This window comes from Stenella coeruleoalba (assembly GCF_951394435.1).
Source record: "Stenella coeruleoalba genome assembly, chromosome: 15".
Lineage (NCBI taxonomy): Eukaryota > Metazoa > Chordata > Mammalia > Artiodactyla > Delphinidae > Stenella > Stenella coeruleoalba.
In genome coordinates, this window is record NC_137161.1 from 76063410 (window position 1) to 76088197 (window position 24788).

Below are 24788 nucleotides of genomic sequence, written 5' to 3' on the forward strand. Positions count from 1 at the left end.
CGTTTCCAAATACCAAACAAATACCTCCAATATAATACACAACTAATTCTGAAAAGAGATCGGCCTGGGTTGGAGGTTTCTCAAAAACCAGATGTTAAAAACTGGCATCTTATCCTTATTTCAAGTCAATGACGATTCCAAGAGCAATTATAAGCCAATCTCCTTCCCCACTCCTGCTCCCAGTCTTTCCTTATATGTTTTTATTCTTATTTCTGTAGTTTGGGCAAAGGGAGAGAAGTAGTGTGCAACTTAAATGCATCAGCAGGAAAAATAAAGAATTTTCTTTAATACCTCAATTTGTAACCTTCTCATGATTACACAATTTTTAAAAAGCAAATGAAATCCCAATTAACACATTAAACTTGAAACTCTGAAGTATGAAGTAAAAACGATTTAACTGCAGCTCACATTTCTTGATACCAGCTCAGTATACCTTCAGTCATTTAACCATTATAACAAATGTATTTATGAAAGAGCACCTAGCAAAGTGCATGCCTTTTCATTACTAAAGTATAACACCTAATTACATTAGTGTTTCAAATGCTCTGATTTCCAGAAACCTGTAGGCTCTAGCGTCAAACTGGATGAATACCTGTGTGATTTCAGCCTAGATTTCCACCCAGAACTAATTAGAAGGTCTTCAGCAATGTGACTTGAACTGGGTCTGCTTAATCAAAGTTTTCCATTATAAATCCTCCTTCACAAGTTAATTTCTACTAGTAACAAATGTCACCAAGAAGCCTTCCGACAATCTGAGTGAGTCCACTGAAATAAAGGATCCGCCTCTGGTAGTAAATGCTCTCAAAGGAGAAGAGCACGGGCAAGATATACTCCTTCATCAGGATGGGTGCAAGCTCAGCTGGTGGCTTAGTAACCTGGGCCCTTGACCAACACAACCACTTACTCCAAATAAGGCGAACATGCAATGCCAATACACAAAGCAGACACAGCCACCACGCAAAGCTTTAAACAAGAGCTCTAATTCTAAAGACTTGGCACTGGGATCAATCCCTCCTCTTCCTAGAAATCAGTATACATCTTTGATATCTACAATGTCAGCTATTAATCCTCCAACAAGTTTGACTCCACCATACTAGACTTTCAGAGAGAAGAGCAAATTTCCATTCCTTACAAGCAACACCTACCCAGATCAATTTGTATAAAGATTTTTAAACCACGTAAGGCATTCCCACATAAGCCATTCTCACCAACAAGGTTAGAGTCTAACTGCCAGGCTCCTGAAATATTCCCGAATTCCTTTATTTTCCTCCCAAATAGTGTTCTCCTATGGCTAGAAGCTATCTCAATAGATTGCCTCTCTCTGGGAAATTCTGTCCTTACATGAATGGCTTTTTGGCACTTAAAATTCAGTTAGAAAGGAGACTCTGGAATTTATTTTGATGATCCATCCTTGTGTCTGTTAGTTAGAAGAGTTCATATAACCTAAAAATTCCTCCTAGCTCACTTAAGCCTATTTCCTCTGGTTCAGTTCATACTAGAGAAAGACGGGACAGACTAATGGACTAAATGAAGATTTAGGAATATCCACTCAGAGCCCAATCTGAGAGTTCTCTGAACCCTTATCAACTTTTCCTCATCTCTTTTCTATTTTTAAAACCCCTCCACTCAGTGTTTTCAACTACAAAGTACTAAATTTTTAAAGCATCCCCTGTGGTCTAGAAGTTAGACATACTGAAAGAAAACTAAACTCAAAGTCCTCAGAGGAGTTAAGTTTTCCCAAAACCCTTCTGCAGAAGTTAAGGCTCGGTCGGTTGGAAGGTTTGGCAGCACATGACTTCAATATGCTCTTCAGTGGTTTCCCAGTTAGAGTAAAGATCCTTATGCAGAGGACCTATCAACCTCTGTTTTGATTTTCCCGCTCCCAAGTCAAAGTAGGAAAAAACAAACAAACAAAAAAAAACAAAAAACAACCTACTATATCCTTATTAGTGAGAGCCAAAACTTTTTAATATAATGTTTGAGTACTCACATCGTGGGCAAATAGTTCTGTGTAGGACAAACATAAGCATAGGGGGTCAGAAAGACATGTACTCTTTTGTATAACACTTACTGCTTTCTTCATTTTTTAAAACCCCTTTGGAAATTAAGAAGAAAATTCAAATTTGCCATATAAAACAGTGCAACCATTTTACAAGACAGTTGCCAGCTCAGCATCTTCTAAGTCAGTGTGTATTTATACTTAAAAACATAATCCAACAAGTAAGTACCACTGGGGTGGTTACTACTTAGAACACTTTCTTTTAACAGTATGGAAATGGAGAAGAGCACGGGCAAAACATACTGCTCCATCGGGATGGGTGCAAGCTCAGCTGGAGCTTTTTTTTTTTCACTCTCCTTTAATGTCTTCACAGAGCCAACCAGTTACAGACTCCAAAACTGAATACTTTCAGACCTACTATGGTCTTCCTTTACAGACCTCAGCAACACTATATATCTGTGTTATTCAAAAACTTAAAGAATCATGGAACTGAGAAACCTTCTAATCCAAATCTCTCATTTTACAGATGGGCAGCAACAGACAGTGATTTGTTCAGGGTTTCATAATAGCACATATGATGCTAGGAATACTATAAATGAAAGTATTACAGCTTTACCTCAATTATCAACTTCTGTTTCCCTTCCCACTAAAAAAATAACACTTGGATAGTATACTCTGGCATCAACACTGAAGATAAGAAAACACCACTTATTTTTAAAACTCTTACATAGGCCAAAGATACGATTCATTCTTTCCTTCTCCATGATTCATAAAAAGTAAGTCAAACTAATTGCTTTTCAAATATTTTCCCTGAAATAAGGATAGCTCTGATTTCAAATATCATTAGTACCAGAAGATGGATAATTAAGACCAAAAAGCTACTCGAATTTGAGACATACAAGTCCTTGCCTTGTAAGATCATAAACTCTTTCACTAGAGGACAGAGTAGAAAGAAGGATTTCGAAGACAGAGAACAGAAAAGTCAGATCAAGTATGGGAGTAAGAGAGTCAAGGATGAGGAACCACAGCTGTGTGTAAGCTCAGAATTAAATTGATTTCTTGTCTGAAAGGATAAGAAGCCCTCCTCCCACCCTGTTGGAGAGGCAGTGGTTACACTGCAACCTCTCTCCATTTGCTACATATCTCACATGGAGAGGCATGAGTTGGAAGTCACACATACCACAGGAAAACTATCTTTTATAGAACACAGTCCTTCCTCCCTCACCCCACTCTCTGTCAAAAAAAAAAAACAAAAAGTTTTTTTTTTTTTAAACCTTCATCTAAATGTGGTTGCCTTCAACTTTCCAAGCTCTTTCTCTGTTCTCTGTACTTGATAGTTTATCCTGTTTTCTTCTTGAGCTTTCATAGGCCATTTATATGACCACAATCACTCCCTCTGACCAAACCAACTCATGTAGTTTCTAAAAATACTTGTAGACTCCCTGCATCCCACGACTTGGAGTCCTTATCTCAAACAAGGGAAGCAGAATATACAGGGAAAACAGAGAAAGGCAGAGAAATCTGGGTCTAAACCCTAGCTCTGTACCTCACTGTTAAGTGGCCTCAGACAAGTCACTTTAAGCCCCAGTTTTCCCATCTGTAAAGTAACCATAATACCATCTACTAACCAGGGTTGTTGTGAATATTGTAGATTATACTACACAAACTCCCTCACTGAACGACTGTACCGTGCTGTGCATCAGATAAATGTTAATAATAACCATTATAACTCTAACCTGGCATTTCATTTCAGGACAAAGAAAAACCGCCATGTGCGTCAGAGTTGGGGATGCTTCCCTGAGATCCTCCTGAGTCCATGCTGAAATCCATCACTGTAGGTATTTTCTCAGAAGTTTACCCATCAAGTTCCATTCTGACACCAAACTGCACACTAAATCTTATTAAGGACTTTGATCTTTCAAATCTTTTAACTGAAATTCATCACCAAAAATATATTCTTGATTCTTTATAAGAAAAATTTCCAAACTGGCTTGACCATTATCAAATAGGAAATTTGAGATGACAAACTTCTGTGCCTAAACCCCTAGCGATTCTGGTTCATCAGGTTCTAGGGTAGAGCTAGAGTGTGTGTTTAATAAGGCTCATGATATGATTCTAATGATCTGTGAGGTTTTAGAACCACTGTTTTGTCTGATCCTAGATCTCTTCCCTCTGCAGAGAAACATCTGCAAACTAGGAATTACCTGTTCAGCTTCTAATGAGCAGCACCTGCTCTGTGAACCACACTCCCTTCCTCTGCTTCCTTCAAGTGATAGTCAATCCCACCCAGAGGTCCCTCCAAAAACAAACAAAACACACCCAGGACACAGGTAACTCAGCAGGTGCTAAAGCCTCCGGATTTGTGCTGAAAAATTGCTATAAACAGCTTCATTTCTCATTATTAATCTATCTCATATGGGGATTTCCACAGGCAGAAAGGCTCCCCAAATGCCAAGAGCTGTATTTTCTTGTGGATCACTGAAACCTAATTATTAAACAGCCCAGTAAGCCCCACTACCAGACTTTCATACAATCAGCAGATCACAAAGACAGTCCTGAATTATAGGCTGTGGAGGACACCTGAAGAACCAAAAGGCAAACTCATTTCTTCCAGTGCTCTCCCACATGCCACAGTATTTGGGCTTCCCTGGAAAACATAAATCTTATGCAGGGTACTGCCTGCATGCAAATAACCATTTTTAGCACCTGAGAACCTTGAGATACACAGTGTATTTGAACAAATCTGCCTGTTTCCTTTGTTTTACCTCAGAGGATCTGTCCCTGCAAGCCAGTCTACCTGGACCATCACCAAGACTTCCGTTAGTCTGCCCTCAACGCCAGTAGCGCCAGCAACAGGCTTTGTTACACGGAGCACAGGTGACTGAAAGGGTACTGTGCCAAAGTTTCAAACTGTGATAAAAACAATGAGCTTGGTTTGGTATATTCTTTTAGAAGCAAACACACAGCTGTGCAGGGCAGCCCTCCGGCACCCAGCAAGGATAATATCTTCTCCACCTGTTAGGAAGAATCACAGAGAAGCAGGCACCTGAGGAAGAGCAGCCACAGGAATGAACAAACCCTAAGCTTCCTCACCTGTCTGAGTCCCTTCGGCATTTTCTTTCTCTTCCCGAGGTGCTGGCAGAGATTGCGGTCATTTTCCCGGTCTGAGCTGTAGTGGTGTGGGTGGCTGAGTCTGCTCTTCTTGGAGTGAAAGGACAAGCCGTTGGTAAGTGCTTCCCGTTTCTTCTTGGTCAGAGGGGTCTGGCGTTTCTCCACGCGTTCCTGAGGCTTAAGTGCTACATCTTTCTGTAGAAAAAAAGAGAAGGAAAGGAAAGTGGTGGTTACATAGGTAGTTAGCGTCACACCCAAAACAGAGGCTAAATGGGGTTTCTAGAAGGGAGGGAGTAAATAAAGGCAAGAAAGTGCGGTATGAGACTACCTAAAACTAAGAAACATGGCTCTCAATTTTTCTGACTCCTTAATGCCACAAATATATACTTTCTATTCTTGTTGCGGAAAAAAAAGCTCAACAAAGCACAAAGTATCAGTCCATTAAAAGTGCTTTCACTGCTGCCTGGGATAGTAGCTTTCCATCTGGCTCTGCACTAGGTCCAGCGCATGCTATTCCCTGAGGAGGCTTAATACACTCACTTCCCAAGATGGTACATCAATTACGTTTCAGAAAAGGAGTACTAAGTGCATGCGCAATTCAAAAAAATCAGCACAAGACTGAACATACCAGGGCCAGGTGGATGTGAGCCAGCAAGAAAGAAACTGTCAATTCACATGATTAAAATGTTTCCTTAATGCATTATATTTTTACCACAAGTTCCTCTGAGCATCCTTAATTCTCATCTTCTTTGCAAAATGTAACAACCATATTATCACCAAGATCAACAGCAACTTTTCATTTATTCCTGTGTGTGGCTGGGGGATGGGGGAGGGTGGGAGAAGGATCATGGATGTTCTGGAATAGGGAGCAGCACCTGTAGGAACTACAGGCAAGCATTTCAGGCCACATGACATAGGTGAGTTCTGTGCCTTGAGGCAGGTCAGGACATCCTGAGATACCAAAAGACGGGTTTGAGCTCTGACGCTGACATTATTCATTATGAAACTTGGAGTAAGTCACTGCAACTCTGAGCCCATATGCAAAATGGACTCAGATATGACCTGATACAATATGTGTGAAAGTCCTTAGAACCCTGAGAAATGTACACATTAAGCAATAACATTAAAATGATTTGGCACTCAATCATTTGTTAATGAATAGATATGTTCCTCTTTACACTGAAAATGTTCCTTCCTGGAGCCTCATCTGCACACAATTTCTCAGCTTCTGTGGTCCTAAACACACATATAAAAATAAAGTAAAACCACGGACTCCCCTAGCGGTCCAGTGGTTAAGAATCTGCCTTCCAACACAGGGGACACGGGTTTGACCCCTGGTCGGGGAACTAAGTTCCCACATGCCGTGGGGCAACTAAGCCCACGCACTGCAACTACTGAGCTCGCATGCCACAACTAGAGAACCCACGTGCTGCAACTACAGAGCCCATGCGCTCTGGAGCCCACACACCGCAACTACTGGGCATGCGTGCTGCAATGAAAGATCCCGCTTGCCGCAACTAAGACCCGACACAGCCCAAAATAAAATAATGTATTTTTTAAATAAAAAAAAAATAAAGTAAAAACAAACATTCCCCTTCATCCATTTCTCATTCTCAAAATACCACTCTCTCTTTCCTCTCCTTCATAGTCAGTATTCTTGGAGCAGTTATCTATCTAGTCTACCTCAGCACTTCCGACTTGACACACACGGTGCTCCTTGATGTCTTTCCCAATTCAGCCACGGCCATTATTTGGGGATCTTGGACCTTTACATCTGCTTTGCCTTGGCCTCAAAAGCCCACCCTTCTACTCCTCTTCCTTTTCTAGCTCAAGAACCCTTTCCAGTGGCTGCCAGTTCAGGGAGACTATTCTGTAATGCAAAGCACTGTTCTCAGGTCTCCACTCATTCAACAAATGTTTTTTGTGCACCCAGTATATTCCAAGTACAAACTTAGCACTTCCCTGCAGGCGCTGGAAAACAATTGTGTGGGAGAAAAATCCCCACATCATGGAACTTAGGATTTAGGGGACAGATACTAATCAAATCACACAAATATATAATTGCAAACTGAACTAACTGCTCTAAAGGAAAGCTAACAGGGCGCTAAAACTGGGGAAAATGGTCTAGTCCAGAGGAGGGGGTTGTTGCTGAGGAGATGACTGCCATTTGACCTAGATCTGAAAGTCTGGGCAGAGAGAACAGCTTGTGCAAAAGCCCTGAGGCAGCTGGTAGCATGATTCTTTGAAAGAATAAGGTCGATACTAAGTATCAGTAATCCCAGTGCTTCACTTACAGAGCCAGGCAAGTAATAGATGGTCAAATTATGCTTGCTAAATAAATAATACAACTAAAATATCCAACCCTATAAACCACAATAGTGACTTAATAATATCTCAAGCTGTCTCTAACACAGAGTGAGTGAAGCAAGCTAGAAATGCTGATAGAAGCAAGAAACCAAGAAACCCAAATAAGCAGGCACTGCTGGCACACAGGAAGGATCACAGCAAATAGCAAGAAGCCCCAGAAAAGGAGAAGGGCCTTATCTCTGGGGCAAGAACACATCAAAAATAATAATCCTACAAGGCAAATGAGTAGCTTCTGGTCTAACTTCTAGCTGCTTCCACTGCAGATGATTTACTCTCTGCCACTGAAGAGGCAGGTCTCCCAAGGCAATGAAGATGTGGTGAGGAAGTGTTTAGAGGACAAGGTGAGATCGAAGCAAGTACACGTGGCCATTAATTCCAGTCTCAGAACCTTGCACACTATGCCTAACCGATGACAAACGTTCAACAAATATCTGCTATGTTTATTGCTTTGTCCAATGTCCACTACCACAGTCAGCTATGTCAGACATCTGCTCAGAATTTGGCCTCAAATGTAACCAATTTAGTCAGCTATCATGAAAAAACACTCAGGTATAATGGCAACCCTAGCAGAAGCAGCCAGGTGAGTCCCACTGTGGACTGCTTCTGTATAATATGATTAAATTGTACCACTTCTAAGGGTAATACATAAACTCCCCACAGGCTGAAAAAAACACCTTTCTTTGTCACACTGTCCACCTACTGCCCTACATCATATGGATGTAGAGTATAGGGTTAATAAATAAATGATATTTAATAATGTATCAGCTGTGCTTTTAGAAAAAAATTATGCCATTCTCTTCAGAGACCAAATCTTTTTTTCATACTGAAGGTGCTCCAAAGTATATTGAAAATTATGTGCAATTCCATACAAATGTGAATTAATATTTATGAGAGTATGGTATAATTTTTTCTAAATCCATTTTATTTTCATGTAGCATATTAATCAAGGCATTCTCACTGCACCACAGAATAGCTACACAGAGCAAATGGACCCCATGCCGTGACATTAGCTTGTTAGAGACCTGCTGAAGTCTTAGCAGCAGCAATACAATCATCTCAGCTGCAATTAATATTGAGATTTTCAACTCTGGAGACTGTCTGAGGGGAAGAGGGGAAGAGAGGAAGAAAGAGAGGATCAATATGTGTATAGAGGTGGTAGCTTAAGAGGTAAAGAATGTAGTCTTTTAAAAGTTTTTATTACATAAGGGGTTTTCAAAGATTATCTTTAGAGAGTATCTTTATACTTTCAAAGATACAGTTTTATTTATAAAATTACTGCATAGACCCTTTGGAACAGTTCCTGAAAAAACCAGGCTGCTATTTGTTTGTTTCCTCTATAAACCTATACAGACTGTTTACTGTGTATCAAGTAAAATAATCACTTCATTTCTCAATGGCTGTCTTGGGGGTGAAATGACAAAAACTGTCCATTGTAAGCAATGAGACTCAAAGACAAATAGCTTATAAACTACTCACCTTATAACATTCTAAAGAGGAGTTGCACACATGATTATATGCATGTGTATATGTGCATATATCCATCCACCAACAAATTATCAGCAACTAATTTAAGAAGTTCCTTAAAGAAACTTGGGCAGCCTATAAAGTACTGCTTCAATATAAGAAGAAAGACTGGTTTATACAATAACTTTTTAGGATCGATGAATGGCAATTTTCAAAGGCCTGTTGCGTCATTACCATGGTTCCCAAAGAAAATTAATGTCTATCAGAACTATCTACAGTGGTTTTTGAAAATAAGATGACTATGCCCCACACTCAGCAAGGGAAGCATTTAGCACACTAGCAAGGGACGGGGGCAGGAGGATAAGGAAGAGATCTGGAAAAAATGCTTTAAGGCATTCATTTGACAATCACAGAAGAAGAAAGCCAACCAGCCAACAACAGAAGGCTAGCTGGGAGGTAAAATGATTTAGACATATTTTCTGGCAATAGAGGGGGTAAGTGCACAGGCTATGTACAACAGGCGGGGAACAGGTTTCTTGAATAGTTAAAATTATGTGATTTTTTAGGTCACTGGTGATGGAGGGCATGGCCACAGCAGTGCATATGCTGAGAGGGAGGCTCAGAGACCGACTCACCAAGGCAATCTCCTCCAACACCCAGCCTTTCTTCAAAATAGGCGATCTTGCTCTTGACTTTCCTTTCTCCCAAATTACAATCTTCCACTAAAGGCTTCCTCTGCCACTCTTAAAGTTCAAAATGAAATGGTTCGGTGTTGCACCAACTAAGGGAGAGCAGCGAATTGCAGATGAACCCTGTGTAGGCTGCACAGCTCCATTTGCTGATTAGAGGTGAAGTCAGAGACAACAGCAAATGAGGGCACGATTCGCTTGCCTTGCATGAAATAGGTTTTAGAAAGAGAGCCTCCATCTGATTTTTCCAGCCAAACTAGTGTGAGGGCAGCCCATCACTTACAAATATGTGTGCCTGCATGTGCCCAAGTGTACGTACATGTGTGAAAGAGGGGTGCAATCTAAGCAGAACCTCTTCTATTAGTTCTTTGATCTTAGGGATTTGCAAAGAAAATAAGAAGCCCGGAGAAGAAGAAAAAGTGCTTTCTCTGTTACCATCACAAGACATTATCAGCTGTGTGCTGTCATTTTAGTCTGTCAAGTCCTTTCTTGGTTTATTATATTGCATTTGTATCTGTTTTTGAATGGCTTTACAAACACTGATTCCAATACTTCTCTTAAGTGCAAAAGAAGTAAAAGGGTTTACAGTGATAATAAGAAGTGAAAATTAGAGAAACAAAACATAACAGCGCTTTTAAAACTTAACTCTATATGGATATGTTCACAGTGGTCCCCCACTTTGGACCTAAACTTTTACATTTAGGACCTAAACCTAAGTCATTTGGACCTAAACTTTTACATTTAGGACCTAAACCTAAACCTAAACCTAAACCTAAGTCATTTGGACCTAAACTTTTACATTTAGGACCTAAATCTAAACCTAAGTCCGTTTGAAGAAACGGACTTATGAACAGACTTTCAGGACCTAAACTTTTTAGTAAGTACAGGAGACTTATAGGAATTTACAAATAAAATAATCAATATGGCATTCAAAAAAATAATCCCTCATGTTTTCATCTTTTAAAAACAAAAATCGAAATACCTACTATATGCCAGGCATTTTGCCACCTGTTAGATTATCTAAGAAAGGATCCCAGAACTCGTGCAAATCGGTGAGCTATTACTCTAAAATGGGTTAGGCAAGAAGCAAGTAAGGTGCTTCCTATTGCTATACTTCACGTTGGATTAAAATTGCAGCCCTGTATTGTCATAAAAATAGAGAAACAGATCAACAGAATAGAGAGTCCAGAAATAGACCTATTGATATAGGGACAACTGGTTTTCAGCAAAAGTGCAAAAACAATTCTGTGGAGAAATTATAATCTTTTTAACAAATGTTGATGGAACAAGTAGATAACCATATGCAAAACAGATATGTATAATTTGATCCATATCTCAATCTAATTAGGAACATTAACTCAAAATGTATCATTAACCTAGGTGTAAAACCTAAAACTAAAAAATGTCTAGAAGAAAACTTTTGTAACCCTGGGTTAGGCGAAGATTTTTCAGATAAGATACCACAAGCACAATCCAGAAAAGAACAACTTGATAAATTATACCTTATCAAAAATGAGAACTACTGCTCTTCAAAAGACACTGTTAAGAAAATGAAGATACAAGCCACAGAACAGAAAAAATATTTCCAAAGTGTATATCTGATAAAAGTTTTGTATCTAGAATATATTCTTTTAAATTCTCAAAACTACATTAAAAGAAAACAACCCAATTTTTTAAAAGGACAAAAAATTTAAGCCAATACGTAATGAAAGAAGATATATGGGTGACAAATAAACACATGAAAAGATTCTTAGCAACAGTCATCATTAGGGAAGTGCAAATTGTAACCGCTACATACATATTAGAACGGCTAAAATGAAAAAGCATGACCATCTCAAGTATGGACAAGGATGTTGAGGAACTTTCATATACTCCTGGTAGAAATGTAAAATGGTACAGCCACTTTAAAAATTGGTTGGCTGTTTCTTTAAAAGTTCAAAGTATACCTACCATATGCTCCAACCATTCTACTCTCAGGTATTTCCCCAAGGAAATAAAAACACATGCCCACATAAAGATTTGCCCATGAAGGCTCATATCAGCTTTGTTATAGCCTAAAACTGGAAAAAAAAAATGTACATCAACAGATGAATGAACTGTGATATAACCATTCAATGGAATATTATTACTCAGCAATAAAAAGGAATAACCTATTTATGCATGCTACAGCATGAATAAATCTCAAAACAATTATGCTGAGTAGAAGAAATCAAACAAAAAAGAATACATTCTGTATGATTCCACTTACAATAAATTCTAAGAAATGTAAAATAATCAATAGTGACAGAAATGTAAAATAATCAATAGTTCCCTTAGAGGTACAGGAAAAGGAGATTATATGAGGACATGAGGAAACTTCTGGGGTGATGAGCATTTTCAGTGTCTTGATTGTGGCAATGGTTTCATGGGTGTACACACGTGTCAAAACTTAAAATTTTACACTTTTAATGCATGCAATTTACTGGTATGTCAATTATACCTCAATAGAGCTGTTTTTTAAATGGCAACCCTGGCCATCATGCACAACTGACATATTTTTATTACCAATTACTAGATGACATTGGGTGTCCATCAAAAGGAACTCATCCTTCAGATTCCTGAAACAACAGGACGGCCACATTCTGAAAGGACTGGCTTTAGCCTATAATGTGGCCATGAACGTTCCACTGGAGACAACTCAGCTGTGGACGTGAATGTCTCAGTCAGACCGGGGAGCAGTGCCCGGTCTTCACATCACTGTCAGCGATAAGCTGGAGTTCACACTGTGCCTTTTTTTCCTTCACCTCTCTCAGGTGTTCAGAGGCTAACCTTTTGTAGAGTTTTTCCTATCTTTCCTTCAAGTACCTTGGTTACTGTTTGGCCACATCCTCTCTTGTGAACACATTAATCAAAGAGCAAAGAAAGAAAACATAGATAACTTTTTACCTTTCCTAAATGTAAAAACAAAGAGGCAGCTTATTAAAATACTATATGTAATACATAATGATGCATATGACATAAGGGAATCCAAATGGAGAGAGGAAAAAAAGGTTTAAAAAGAAGAGAGAGCACAAGCACAGACAAATTCAGCATATGAAAACACCTGTCAAAGGTGTGGTGCCACTGTCAGAGGCAGAAGTGAGGAGCAAAAAGAAAAACCTCAAACCCTGGCCGCTGAGAAGCTTTCCTAAATTATGGGATGAGATCACAACTATCAGCTTAAGGGAGATTTTTGTGCACTCTGTGAATTGAAAAAGTCCCAGCAGTCTCCCATTCCCATAGATAATTGAGAGTTGGCTGCTGTTAGACCTTAACATGCTCAAAGTGGTTGAGTCCCTGGCAACCAGATGCTATTGCTTAAAACAGTTTAGGCTCTTAGCCCTGAAGGATTCCTAAAATTGGATTACAGTCCCTCCAGATAATCTGAGAAATACAGCATGATGAAAAGGAAACCTTAAAAAAAAAATTAACTCCTCCATAACAGCAGCATTCTGAGAGCTGAGCACAGCATGACTGAGGCAGAAAATCTCATCAGCGAGGGCTTAAGGGCAATAACGTACACAAAGGGTGAGTCCAAAAAAGGGGAAGGGAACCCACACAACAGAGGAGAGCATAATGGAAGCCAGAAGAGAAAGTGACCACCACACAATTCTCAGGCTTTTCGGAGGGCAGGAGTCTGGTTTGCTGCCTCGAGAGAGGCGAGCAGATGCAAATTTCTACTGCTTTCTCATCCACTCAAATCTAATTCACTGAGGTCACACACACACTTGAGAGGACGTGTAGTGCTAATGATACCCCTTTTAATTAGCCATTACTCAGTTTTGACTAGGCATTCTATGCAAAAGATGGGGAAAGGGTTAATTAATGTACTTATTACATTGCAGCAAAACAGTTAGTAATTGGGCCTTCCCTGTAATACTCAGGTTTAGCTCCACAGGGAGAGAGGCTATAACTTCATCATCCCTGAATTCCTAGCAGAGAACACAGAATGAGGCACACAGCGAGCTGTTTCTGAACAAGTGAATCAGAGAAAGGAGGACACCATGAATGCTCCTCTTACTCTAGAGGCTGTGCCCCCACCCTATGAATCTACTAGTCCCTCCCTCCTCCTCCTTCACATTTCTAACCAAGAACTTTCAAACTCATTATCCCCCACCACACACTTGGTAAAGCCATTACTATTCCCCTATGTATTAAGAGGGAGTGAACAGATCCTCAAGAGATAATGTAAGTTACCTTATTCAACCCAAGAGAAAACAAAACAATAAAGGAGGCTTATTGGGGAAAATGTCAGGTCTTGCCATCATCTTTGTGGCTTGATTTCATGGCTAAGTTACCATTTACTGAGTCTCAATACCTCTCTATTCACAGAAAAATCAAGAGTGGTTGATACTATCATCCAGATATTTGAGACAAGGACCCTGATTAGCCAGTGGAGACCTCTCCATATCCAGATTAGTAATAAGGTACAGACTTTTGTTTTCTTCCCTTAAAATGTTCCCAATTTCTTCTCTTCCCCAGATACCCACATACTACCACATCTTCATTTTAAGCGACCAATGAATCTTTAATTACTTAAGGAAAGATGCAGTGCATCCTTTCATTTCAGTTTTCCAACAGAGTGAAATAATGAACCAGAGGAGAAATAGAAAGCAAAATAAAGACTGGGATTCTGAGCCATGGAAGAGTCCTCCATTCTTTCCTGCCATAATGCTATACCAGTTCTGATCCTTTAATCTTCCCCAGAAGAGAATAAGAAAAAAAAATCCTGATGTGACTCCGAATCTTACGAAGTGGGACAAAAGGGAAGACCACTAATATGTCCTTCTAGCTCTGGCTATTAAGAAGTCAAACCTCCATTAACAGGCGGCAGAGAGCACCTTGATATTTGACTTACTTAGGGCTACAGAGGCCGCGGATGGGTAAAAGTAACCACTTCTAGGAGAGGCTCATTTAGTAGAACAAAATCTCTCAATCCCTCTCTCTCTCACATACTCACACACACACTCACACACTCGCACGCACGCACGCACGCACAAGAGGCACATTCCACTCAGCAGACAGGAAGCAATTTCACAAAAGGTAATTTAATGTTTGGGAATATTTAGTAACAGGAAAAGCAACTTCTGGCAAAATTCACATTATGTGGGCCCTGAATATAAATAGTTTACACAGCATATTGGGAAGGGTATGTGGATGACAGACAATCCCTTTATGGCTCAAGTTTTTCAAGTGGTTCAGATAGGAGTTTAGAGAACTATGAAATAATTATTACTTGAGTAATAATTCTAAGAGAACTATGAAATAATTATTACTTGAGTAACAATTCTAACTTTCTCCCAACTTCCCAGAAACTGTAGTCAACTTCCCATTGGAAATGAGGAAGCATTCCTTCATTTACAGAGCAGTGATGCAGAGAACCAACATGCCCATGTGTATACACACCTCCTTGTACTCCACGAACAACTGTTACAGCCTTTCTCAAACTAATTTTAATTGGCTTGCCAAGGCCATAGACCAACCTATTTCAGTATCTATAAATTCAGGGTCCTCCATGAGATAATCTCTTAGGTTCCATTAAATTCCCTGATGTTATTATTATCCTGGGAGGCTATTTAGCACATATAAAACATTCAACCAATGTAGCTTAGAGTTCACTGATTCAGTAGAAGTTTTTCTTCCAGATCATATTTCCCAGACCTTTAAATATCTCTGTGAGATTTCTCTTACAGGAAAGCACCCTTCGAGTTCTTTTGTCCCAACTTGACTTTGATTTGAGAACTAGACATTGAATAAAAGGTCAGACAATTTCTGAATATAAAGTAAGGACTAATTTATGACTTTTTATAACCACTAATATTAGTATAGCAACTGGGAGTTGAGAGTTTACAAGGTAAAATCATCATTTCACTTGATTTCCTAATACCCTTATATAGCAGGCACCATCATTTTCACTTTCTAAATTAGGAAACCGACGTTTGGTAAACAAATGACATCCCAAAGTCAGACAGTCAACTATTGTCAACAAACTTGGAGTCCCTTGGTTCTAATCCTACTCTCGTTCCCTAACACCAAGTCATTACAGCCTTATTTGTAAGTGTCAGGATTATGACCTTTTGTTTGAAGAAAATTTTAAATTATAGTTTAGTACTGTCTCATTATAAAATCCTCAACTCACCTCCATTTCCCCTCCAAAGCATAATTAGGGAAAGGCTATGCCACTGACGTCAAATGTTTGAACTCTTTCTGAAGGATTCAAATCAGCAATAAAAATCCAGACAGAAATAAAAGCTTTGGCTTTTCTCTAAAACTGACAATTTTCACCATTTTATTTCAGGGGTGAAAAGTGGCAGAGAATGACACCTTTCTGACCTTAAAAAAATAAGAAGCTATACAAATGCTCCAGTCCCTGAATTCCACATGTTCTGCCTTTGTGGCTCAATAAGTATTAATGGATAATGACAGCAGCTATAAATACCCACAGGTGCAAAAAACCAAATTCTTGTTTAGCGTATATTGCAAATGCTCTGTCACTGAATGAGACATGTACACAAGTTTCATGGAAAGTCTTCCCAGTCTGGGAGCTTGTTCACACAGTTCCAGCCTATGAATGCACACTCCCTTTCCACTCTCTTTCCTATCACCGACCCCTCATCTTCTATTTCAGGTTTTAGCCAGAAGCATTTTCTTCCCTTTAGCATCATATGGGTGAAAATAAAATGAACTATCCTGCAGGCTTTCCCAGAACACAGAAAAGTGTTTTTAAGGTGTACATTTAAGGTGTACCCACTGACCCGAGACACAGACCAAATAAACTTCTAAAGCTATTTCTGCAATAAGAAAAAAATTACATACTGTAATTATAGTTGAGGGAAGAAAGGAGACTGTCCTTTCCACTGGTTACTACATTGACTGGAGAAATGAAAGGCAGTGTCAGTTTGCATAAGAGACTTGGATACTGATTCTGAGGCAATTATGTCATGCAAAGTTGTCCACATTTTTACTCAGTTTGCTGAACAAGCCACAGGCTTGTCTCTATACCAAAGCTTCCTATAGATAGACTTAGTGATGTTTAGGTACTTATTGGGTCTATCAGATTTGATAATGGAATCAATCTCTCCCTTTAGAAGCTCTGGGTTAATGGCAAAGTTTATTAAACTGCAGGCAGTCATTCAGAAAAGATCAATAGAGACATGATTACAGAGTAACCAGAGGATTAAACACAAGATTTATCACAAAATTAAACTGAATTAAATGTTCTCTGATAGCACTTGAAATGCTGTCGATACTTTAACTCATAATCTACGCTTTCTGTGTTTACCTAATAGGCAATTGGGATGTCTGACTTGAGAAAATGACTTCTACATAAAAACATAAGCCAAAGAGATTTGCTGAAAGCATTGCAAGTCCCTTCTGAAAATGTTCTCCCATTTTTAAGAAGCAGCACTTTAACTTTTCTGTAAGTGCTGTCCACAGTTAACTCAGTAGAGTTCTGAGTTACTAAGTATTGACACATAACCCATTCTGCCCATGCCTAAGGCACACACATACAGGCATCCCCCACTTTTCCAAAGTCCACTATATACCACTTGACTTTTACAAAAAACCTGTATCAGCATCTGTCTTCCCTAACCAAAAGAAATCCGAAGAGGACTTTCACTTTTATGGAAAGAGGTTTAAAGCAAAAATAGCATTCAGTGTTTGTTCTGCAAAGAGGTGTTATAGAGGGCAGCATCCACCCCAAGCAGCAGGAGTGGCACCACCAAGCTCCTTCCTGGGAACTACACTCAGCATCTTAGCATCAAGTTGCCATCGCTTTGAACTGTGTCTGTAAGCATCTGTGCTTTATCTCAATTTATTTTGTGTATCCTTTAGCAAGATTGTGTCCTAAGGTAATTGCTTCTTGGCTTTACGCCATTTTGGCTTACGAAAGGTTTCATAGGAATGCCCTACTTTCAGACAGTGGGGGAAACCTGTACATCCTCACAGGCATATATCTTAGAAACTGTGTCTGCAAGACATACGTTAAACAACTTCCTTCTCTTTAAACAATTTCGTTCACTTCTCTCACACAGATGTAACATTGGCCCTTGATCCCATGAGGAAAGGGGGCTGGAAAATGTCATCTAGATGTAGGAAAATCAACCCTTCCACAACCTAGGAGGATTTACTGATGCCACCATAAGCTCAGCAAATTACATTCATAAAGGTGAAATCCCCTTCATAGCCTGTGAAAGGTAACCACTGGCTGTACAAACTGGAAACAGCAATCAGTGGAGGTGTCGATATACAAGATGGCTGTTAAAACTGACATCAGTACCACAGTGAGAGAGAACAGCTCTGCAGGACCTGAAATGATAAAGGCCAGGCCTGCTGTGTGAGGTTGGGAGGGTATGGGCATAAGCAGATAGGTTGGTAGGGAAATCAGTTATGGGGCAAAAATTGAGCCTGTGGTTTAAACTATACCTTGGATGGCAGCGTGCCAGAGGGAGGCTTCCTTTTTTCGCTTGTCCAGTTGCTATCATATTGCTAGGACACTCCATGCCACAAATAGCATCAGCCCTGCCCTGATGAGCAGCAGGCTCCGGTGATTTCAACTGTAATCCAATATGGCAGCTGTTTTGTAAGAGTGGGAAGAGCTGGGTTGGAAACAAGATGCTGAGGCTGATACCACCCTGCAATTCTGTCACTCCCTCGTCCGCACACTGATTTACACCAGAGCAACCATTTTTCTTCTCAGCAGTTATCCAGTGTTACAATACCATTTAGTGCTATGGGGAGTCCTAAATATTTCTCAGTTCCTCAGGGAACAAGAATGCCATCCTGCCTGCTGAAGAAAGGGACTCTGCACCCCACCCTAAAAATGGGGGCTGCTTTGAAGGACATGAAGCCAAAGCTGCTTACATCAAACTCTTTTACTGATAGAGAGCCTATCATACCATTTTCTTAGATTACTTCCCACAACAGAAAATTCCTTCTAAGAAAACTACTGCACTTCACTGCCGCCCATCCTCTTTATTCATTTCCCATTTCCTCCTTTGTGTTTTTGCTCTATCTAGGATGACACAAGCAGGTGCCCTCTCTGGTGGCAGTTAGATCTGGGTTTGAGCACTGGTGTTGCCGCTTTGTGGCTCTGTGACCTTTAGCAAATCTCCAGCCTGTTTAGGCCTCCATTTCTACTCCTTGAATACAGGGATAGAGTTATGAGGCTTAATAAAATCTGTGGGAAGTGCCTGGGATATTTCCTAGCATAAAGTAGATAATAAATGCTAACTGAGGAATTCCTCTTCCTAGCTAATGCAATCAAATTTTTAGTCATTACAAAGGGAAACTGTTAGTCATTATAAAAGGTTATATTTGGCAATGGAGGATAGATGGTGGGACCTGTTTTCCATATATCCTCAAGACTGCGTGTACTGAGTATCGTTCAGTGTACAGAGTGAGGTACTGTATATTATATTTATAATACCTCTTTTAATTATCACAACACCCTGTGAAGCTTCAGTTTTCCTCATTTCTATACAATGGGGGCTAATTATGGCACCTAACTTACAAAGCAGCTACTCAAATTAATAAACTAATACAGTTTCTGGAATATACTAAAGTTAGCTATTCTATTACTATGAATTAACTTGACCAAGGTCACAAAGCTTGAAGGCAACGCCAGGATTCAATGCAGAGCTGTGTGGCTCTAGAGCTCATGCCATCATAACACATGCATGGAACCGAATACAGAAGCCTGGGATGTAGTCTGAGCACTGCCCAGGATTTACACTGTGGTTTGGGACTCAACCTTTCCATACTTCTCTATTCCTTTTTTTTTTTTTTTTTAAATAAGCACATCACTTTGTCTATTTAACCTGTAAAATAATGCAAAAAAAAAATACAATTTGCTCTTTGGAATAATAACACCACATAAATTTTCATCTGTTTTTTTCTCCCAAATCTGCCTTCCATAATTTATGAGAAGTGCAAAAGTTGCCGGAAAAAGAAAGAAAAGAAATGCATTTCCCATCAACACATGGAATGGAAAGATGGAAACTTCAGGAAAGTTTGGCATGGGAAGAGAGCAACCCTTTGTACTCACGATACATCCAAAATTTTAAAAGACCACCATGTAAACCATTCCTAGAGACAGGCAAAAAGAAGTCATGAAAAAGCATTTGCTACTGATTCCACCATAAATCTCTTTTCAACTGCTTTACCCCTGCTGGTTTTCCAAATGAGACACTTGTCCATTTCCAAAAAGAAAATATATGCATTGAGAATAGCTACTAGATGTAGTTCAACATAAAAAGATTACCTACAAGGCTTCCTGCTGGAGCCTAACCTGGAAAGAAATGGGTTTCTTGGACTCTATTAGGGAATCCCTCAATGTACAATCCAAAACCTTCCTGCGTAAGACTTAATGGAACAGGGGGAGATGGAACAAAGAAGGAGGGGGAAAAAAGCTCTCTTCCCAGCTGAGCACTGACACATACAGTACCGTTTGGGAGGCAACTTTATGTGCTCTTAGTAGTAGATTAATGAATGTAATTACCTAGCATTGTGGCTGTGAATGCTGCAAAAACTATAATTTATAGAGTGCTGTAAAGTTCTAATGTGTTTTTATGTCCATAAGCTGCTTAACCATAATCTAATGCATTTGTACAAGAACAACCTAAGTGGCTCTCAGCTGAACAGTGAACACAAGTGTCTGAACCTCAGCAATTCTACTCGTACGTCTTTATACCCCAACCCCGTGTGGTAAGCATCTGAGGGAAAGAGCTGCTGAATTATACAAATAATTCTAGAGACAGTGGCAAGGTTCTCTGCCTCTCTCACCATGAGAAGAGTTTCTGGCTGACAAAGGGCTACAGGCCTTAATTAAATGTTGGAGTGGTTCTGCACACGTGTTTTTGGTGGTTACTTTTTTCTTTTACCAGCATTCTCACCACCCTCTCCTCCAGTCCATCTACCCTCATCCCTACCCGCTAGAGGTGAGCAGGGGTAGATGGGGGAGGAGAGAAGAGAACAGGAAAAAAAAAAAGTTACCTTTCTATCTGAAAATGTCCTACCTGACTTCCAGCTTGGAAGAAGACTTAGCATTTCCAACTTTCCTGCCATTGTATTTTCAAGGAAGGAGGGAGTAAAGCTCAACAATTCTTTGACATCCAAAGCAAATTATCCTTTGAGACTGCCTTAGGGGTTTGAAGTATGATATGATTGGACAGGTGATTATGATGATGCAGATGAGGGTGGTGGTGATGGTGGGTGGTTGTGGTGGTGGCTGATGCTTTTTACAAGTTTACTATGTGCAGAATTGCACACCCTCCAAGATCCTGTGAGCAGGTACCATTGATAACCAATTTTCAGATGAAGAGACTAAAGGCTGTGATTGGTTACGTGGCAAGGCATGTGTATCAGTTCAGCTTTTCACTCCATAGCCCGAACTGGGCTCACCAGACAAGTTATTGATACTTACTACTTGTAACTTAATGTTCTCCTCACCTGTAACGTAGAGATAACAATAGTATTTACCTCACAGGATTGTGGTGGGAGTTAAATAAGTTAATACATACGAAATGCTTAGAAGAGTATCTGGACTTAAGCGATGCAGAGTCCCTGTTAGCCATCATCACAGTTCCTACTCTACGAACAGGTAGGATATGAATATACAGTTTGCCCTTGAATAAAGCAGGAATTGGGGGTGCCCTACACTTATCACTGTAAAAAATCAGCTTATAATTTACACTCGGCCCTCCTTATCCACAGCTCCGCATCTGCAGATTCAACCAATCAGGGCATGTAGCACTGCAGTATTTACTACTGAAAGAAATCCATGTGTAAGCAGACCAGCACATTCAAACCCATGTTGTTGAAGGGTCAGCTAACCTGGGAAGGAGGTAAGGGGGATGCTATAAGGGACAACAAAACCTGCGGGCATTTTCTAGGGGCAGATGTTCAAAGTTTCAAACATCTGTAACTGTGAGATCCAGAGACTTATCCTGGAACCCAACAGTACCAAATAACAGATAAAGCAGCAGCATCAAAGTACAGCTGGCAAGCCCCACTCCACTTCCCAGAGCCCAGTGTTGAGTGAAGGCTCCCCCAGAGAGGACCTCCCAAATAGCCCTCAGGTGTAAGAGCAAAGAAGAGCCACAGCAACAGGAATCCCCACCTTCTCCTCCTCTTTTCAGACAGAGCAGTGCAAGATGATATCAGAGAGTAAATATTTTAATACACATTAAAAAAATAATAGCTTCAGGAAAACACAAGGCTAGAAAATTCAGAGATCTTGGTTGAGTACAGGAGCACAATGGCATTACATCAGTGGCCACACAGGGATGAACAGCCAGCTCTAAGACACACACTCAGGGTAAATTAGTATCATGGCTAATAAATAATTGATGCTCTTCTAGTTAAAAATGTACTGCTCTCCAGCATTCATGGGATTAGATGTGATTTGGATTCAATTAAAGCTCTACCCTGTCCAAGGGAAGAAAACTCTGCCTCTAAGAGAGAGCCATGCGGCTGCTTCTTTACTTCTTGTGCCAGATTGATCTCTGGAAGCCTCAGATCCATCACTTTCACAGGGGCTGCCTAGGCAGTAGCTACACATCTATCTCCTCCAACAGAGGAGTAAAAGAGCAGAAAGTCTGAAAGTAGATAACAGAACTGGGAAAGTATTTCCTGCCCCCTAATAACTTAGCTTTGACCCTAGTGGTGAAAACTGGTTCCTGTTATTTAATCTGAAAGAAGAAGGGGAGGGAGTAAATAAACCATTTCCTGAAAACACTGTTGGAGTCCTTCAAACGCTGAAGTGGAACTGGGCAAAATAAGGCTCTGGGATGTGGCCAGTTCTCCCCTATGCCTCCCTACCCTGAGTTTCCCCTGATACACACCACTGTTCTCCTGCAGCCTTCAAGACTCACTTCCTCCTCAGCAGTCTGATCATTAAAAGTAAGTTGCTGATTACTAATGAGATATTATTAAAGGCACCTATACTGATGGTGGATTTGTGAATTTCTCCTTCCAGTTTTGTCAAATTTTGCTCTGTACTTTTGAATCTATACTATAAGATGCATATAAGTTTAGAATTGTATATTTTATCATTATGTAATGCACCTCTGTATCCCTAGTAAAATTTTTTAAAGTCTAAAAAGAAAAAAAAAAGTTGCTGGCTCCACAGCAGTTCCAAAATATTCACCAGTTCCCCACCCTACCTGCCACCACCCTTGTTTGCCTTTCTCACTTCAGTTTCTCTGTGGGAATGGGACCCTAGCCTGTCTCTTCACGTTCTCTCCACAAACACACCCCCATCCTCTATCCCATCCACTCGCCTTCTACAAGTCCACTTCTAGCTCAGGACTCCCTGTAAGAAGCCCATGGCTCCCTACTGCTTGCACCAACCCCATGTAGCGACTCTGTCTTCCCGCATGCCCTGCCATGACTTACTGGTTATGTCTCGCCCGTAACTCCCTCTCCATCCATGTGCCTTAGGGATGATATCTACTCCCCAAGCACCCTTAGCACTTTCTGTCTATACCAGTGATCTGTAAGATGTCTACCAGGATAAAGACTACAGTAAAATGTATATTTGTAAATGCTTTTCACCTCATTCTTTAATAATTTCTAATTTTGTGTGTTTTATGATCTCTAAAATATACTGTCCAGTAGTACATACAATTTTTATACGTGTATGTATACATATTTAACAGAGGTGCTTATTCTAAACGTTTTTGCCAATAGGGGTATACAATCCAAAAAGTTTGGACACTTCTGGTTTAGACTACACAGAGGGAAGCAAGCATCTCGATGGTACCTTTTCCTGTGCTCCTTTAAAAGTGATTTATTGGTATAATAAATACACATTACAAATCACAGCTTACATACCTGTGTAGAACAGCGTGCTGTTCTATTTGGCAGTATTTGGCAAATAAATCATTAAGCTACAAAAAATAACCACATTTAGTGACTACAATTAACCCCTGATCAACATGGGTTTGAACTGCACAAGTCCACTTATACGTGGACTTCTTTCACTAAATACGTACTACAGTACTACACAATCCGCAGTTGGCTGAATCTGCGGATGGGGAATCGCAGATACGGAGAGCCGACTACAGAGTTACAGGTGGATTTTCAACTGTGTGGAGGGTCGATGCCCTTAACCCCATGTTGTTCAAGGGTCAACTGTATTGTTAATAATACCATATTGCATATTTAAAAGTTGCCAAGAGAATAGATCTTAAAAGTTCTCACCACAACAACAACAAAATTCTGTAACTATGTATGGTGACAGATGTTAACTAGACTTACTGTGGTGATCATGTATACAAATACCAAATCATTTTGTTGTATACCTGAAGCTAATATAATGTTATATGTCAACTATACCTCAATTTTGAAAAAGAAAAGAAAAAAAGAAGGTGACAGGGGATCATCTTTTGGTATTAACAATGCAATGAAGACTTCGGAGGGTACTACACATCTAGGAGCAAGTCCCAAGCTAATGAGCCGGCAGCCATCAAACACACCAAGTATTATGTGATCTGGCCCACAGATTTCCTCTAACAAAACATCAGGGATTTGCTTCTTTGAATAGGATACTGTGTTGAAACAGAAAAGCAAGGGAAGATGTGGTAATACTTGCTCACCAACACATTTTCCTCAGGAGATAAAATAAATCCAACTTCATCCAGTCATGGCAACACCCAAAGTCAAATCCGTCTGCATGACCTGCCATTTCACTGGATAAGCTTGAAGCTGCAACAGCCTTGTGGATACTGGGTAGATGCTTACTGGAAAGGGGATAAATCCTATTTCAATGCTTGTGGTAAAAGTTTTATGCAATTCCAGATCAAGTGGGTGGCTTAGTTATCACCACTGCTTGTTCTAGAATATTAATCTCTTGAGGGAGAAGACTCTTACATCACATCAAATCTCTCTCAATACCACGTCTGGTCCTTGGTAGTCACTCAATAGAAATGTGTTGTATAAACACTGAAAAGAATAGTTTTAAAGCTTAAAATTCAGTATTTTGGATCACAACTCTTTCTGTTACTTCAAGAAAGTACTGATCAAGTGAATTCTTGACTGTATCAAAAAGGCAGAAGGTCAGCCTATACATACATCCAAAAAACAATATGAAGTCAGAAATTATCAGTCAATATGAACACCTAGTTGTGAATAATTGT

General features: G+C 39.9%; 1 protein-coding gene across 1 annotated transcript in view; it reads right to left on the reverse strand.

Moving 5' to 3' along the window:
* Window positions 1-24788, reverse strand: part of AUTS2 (activator of transcription and developmental regulator AUTS2) — a 1122376-nt gene that overhangs the window by 838366 nt on the left and 259222 nt on the right. Inside the window, exon 2 of the mRNA XM_079944557.1 lies at window positions 5093-5305. Within this exon, the coding sequence (XP_079800683.1) occupies window positions 5093-5305 (213 nt within the window). The remainder of the gene's footprint in view (window positions 1-5092; window positions 5306-24788) is intronic.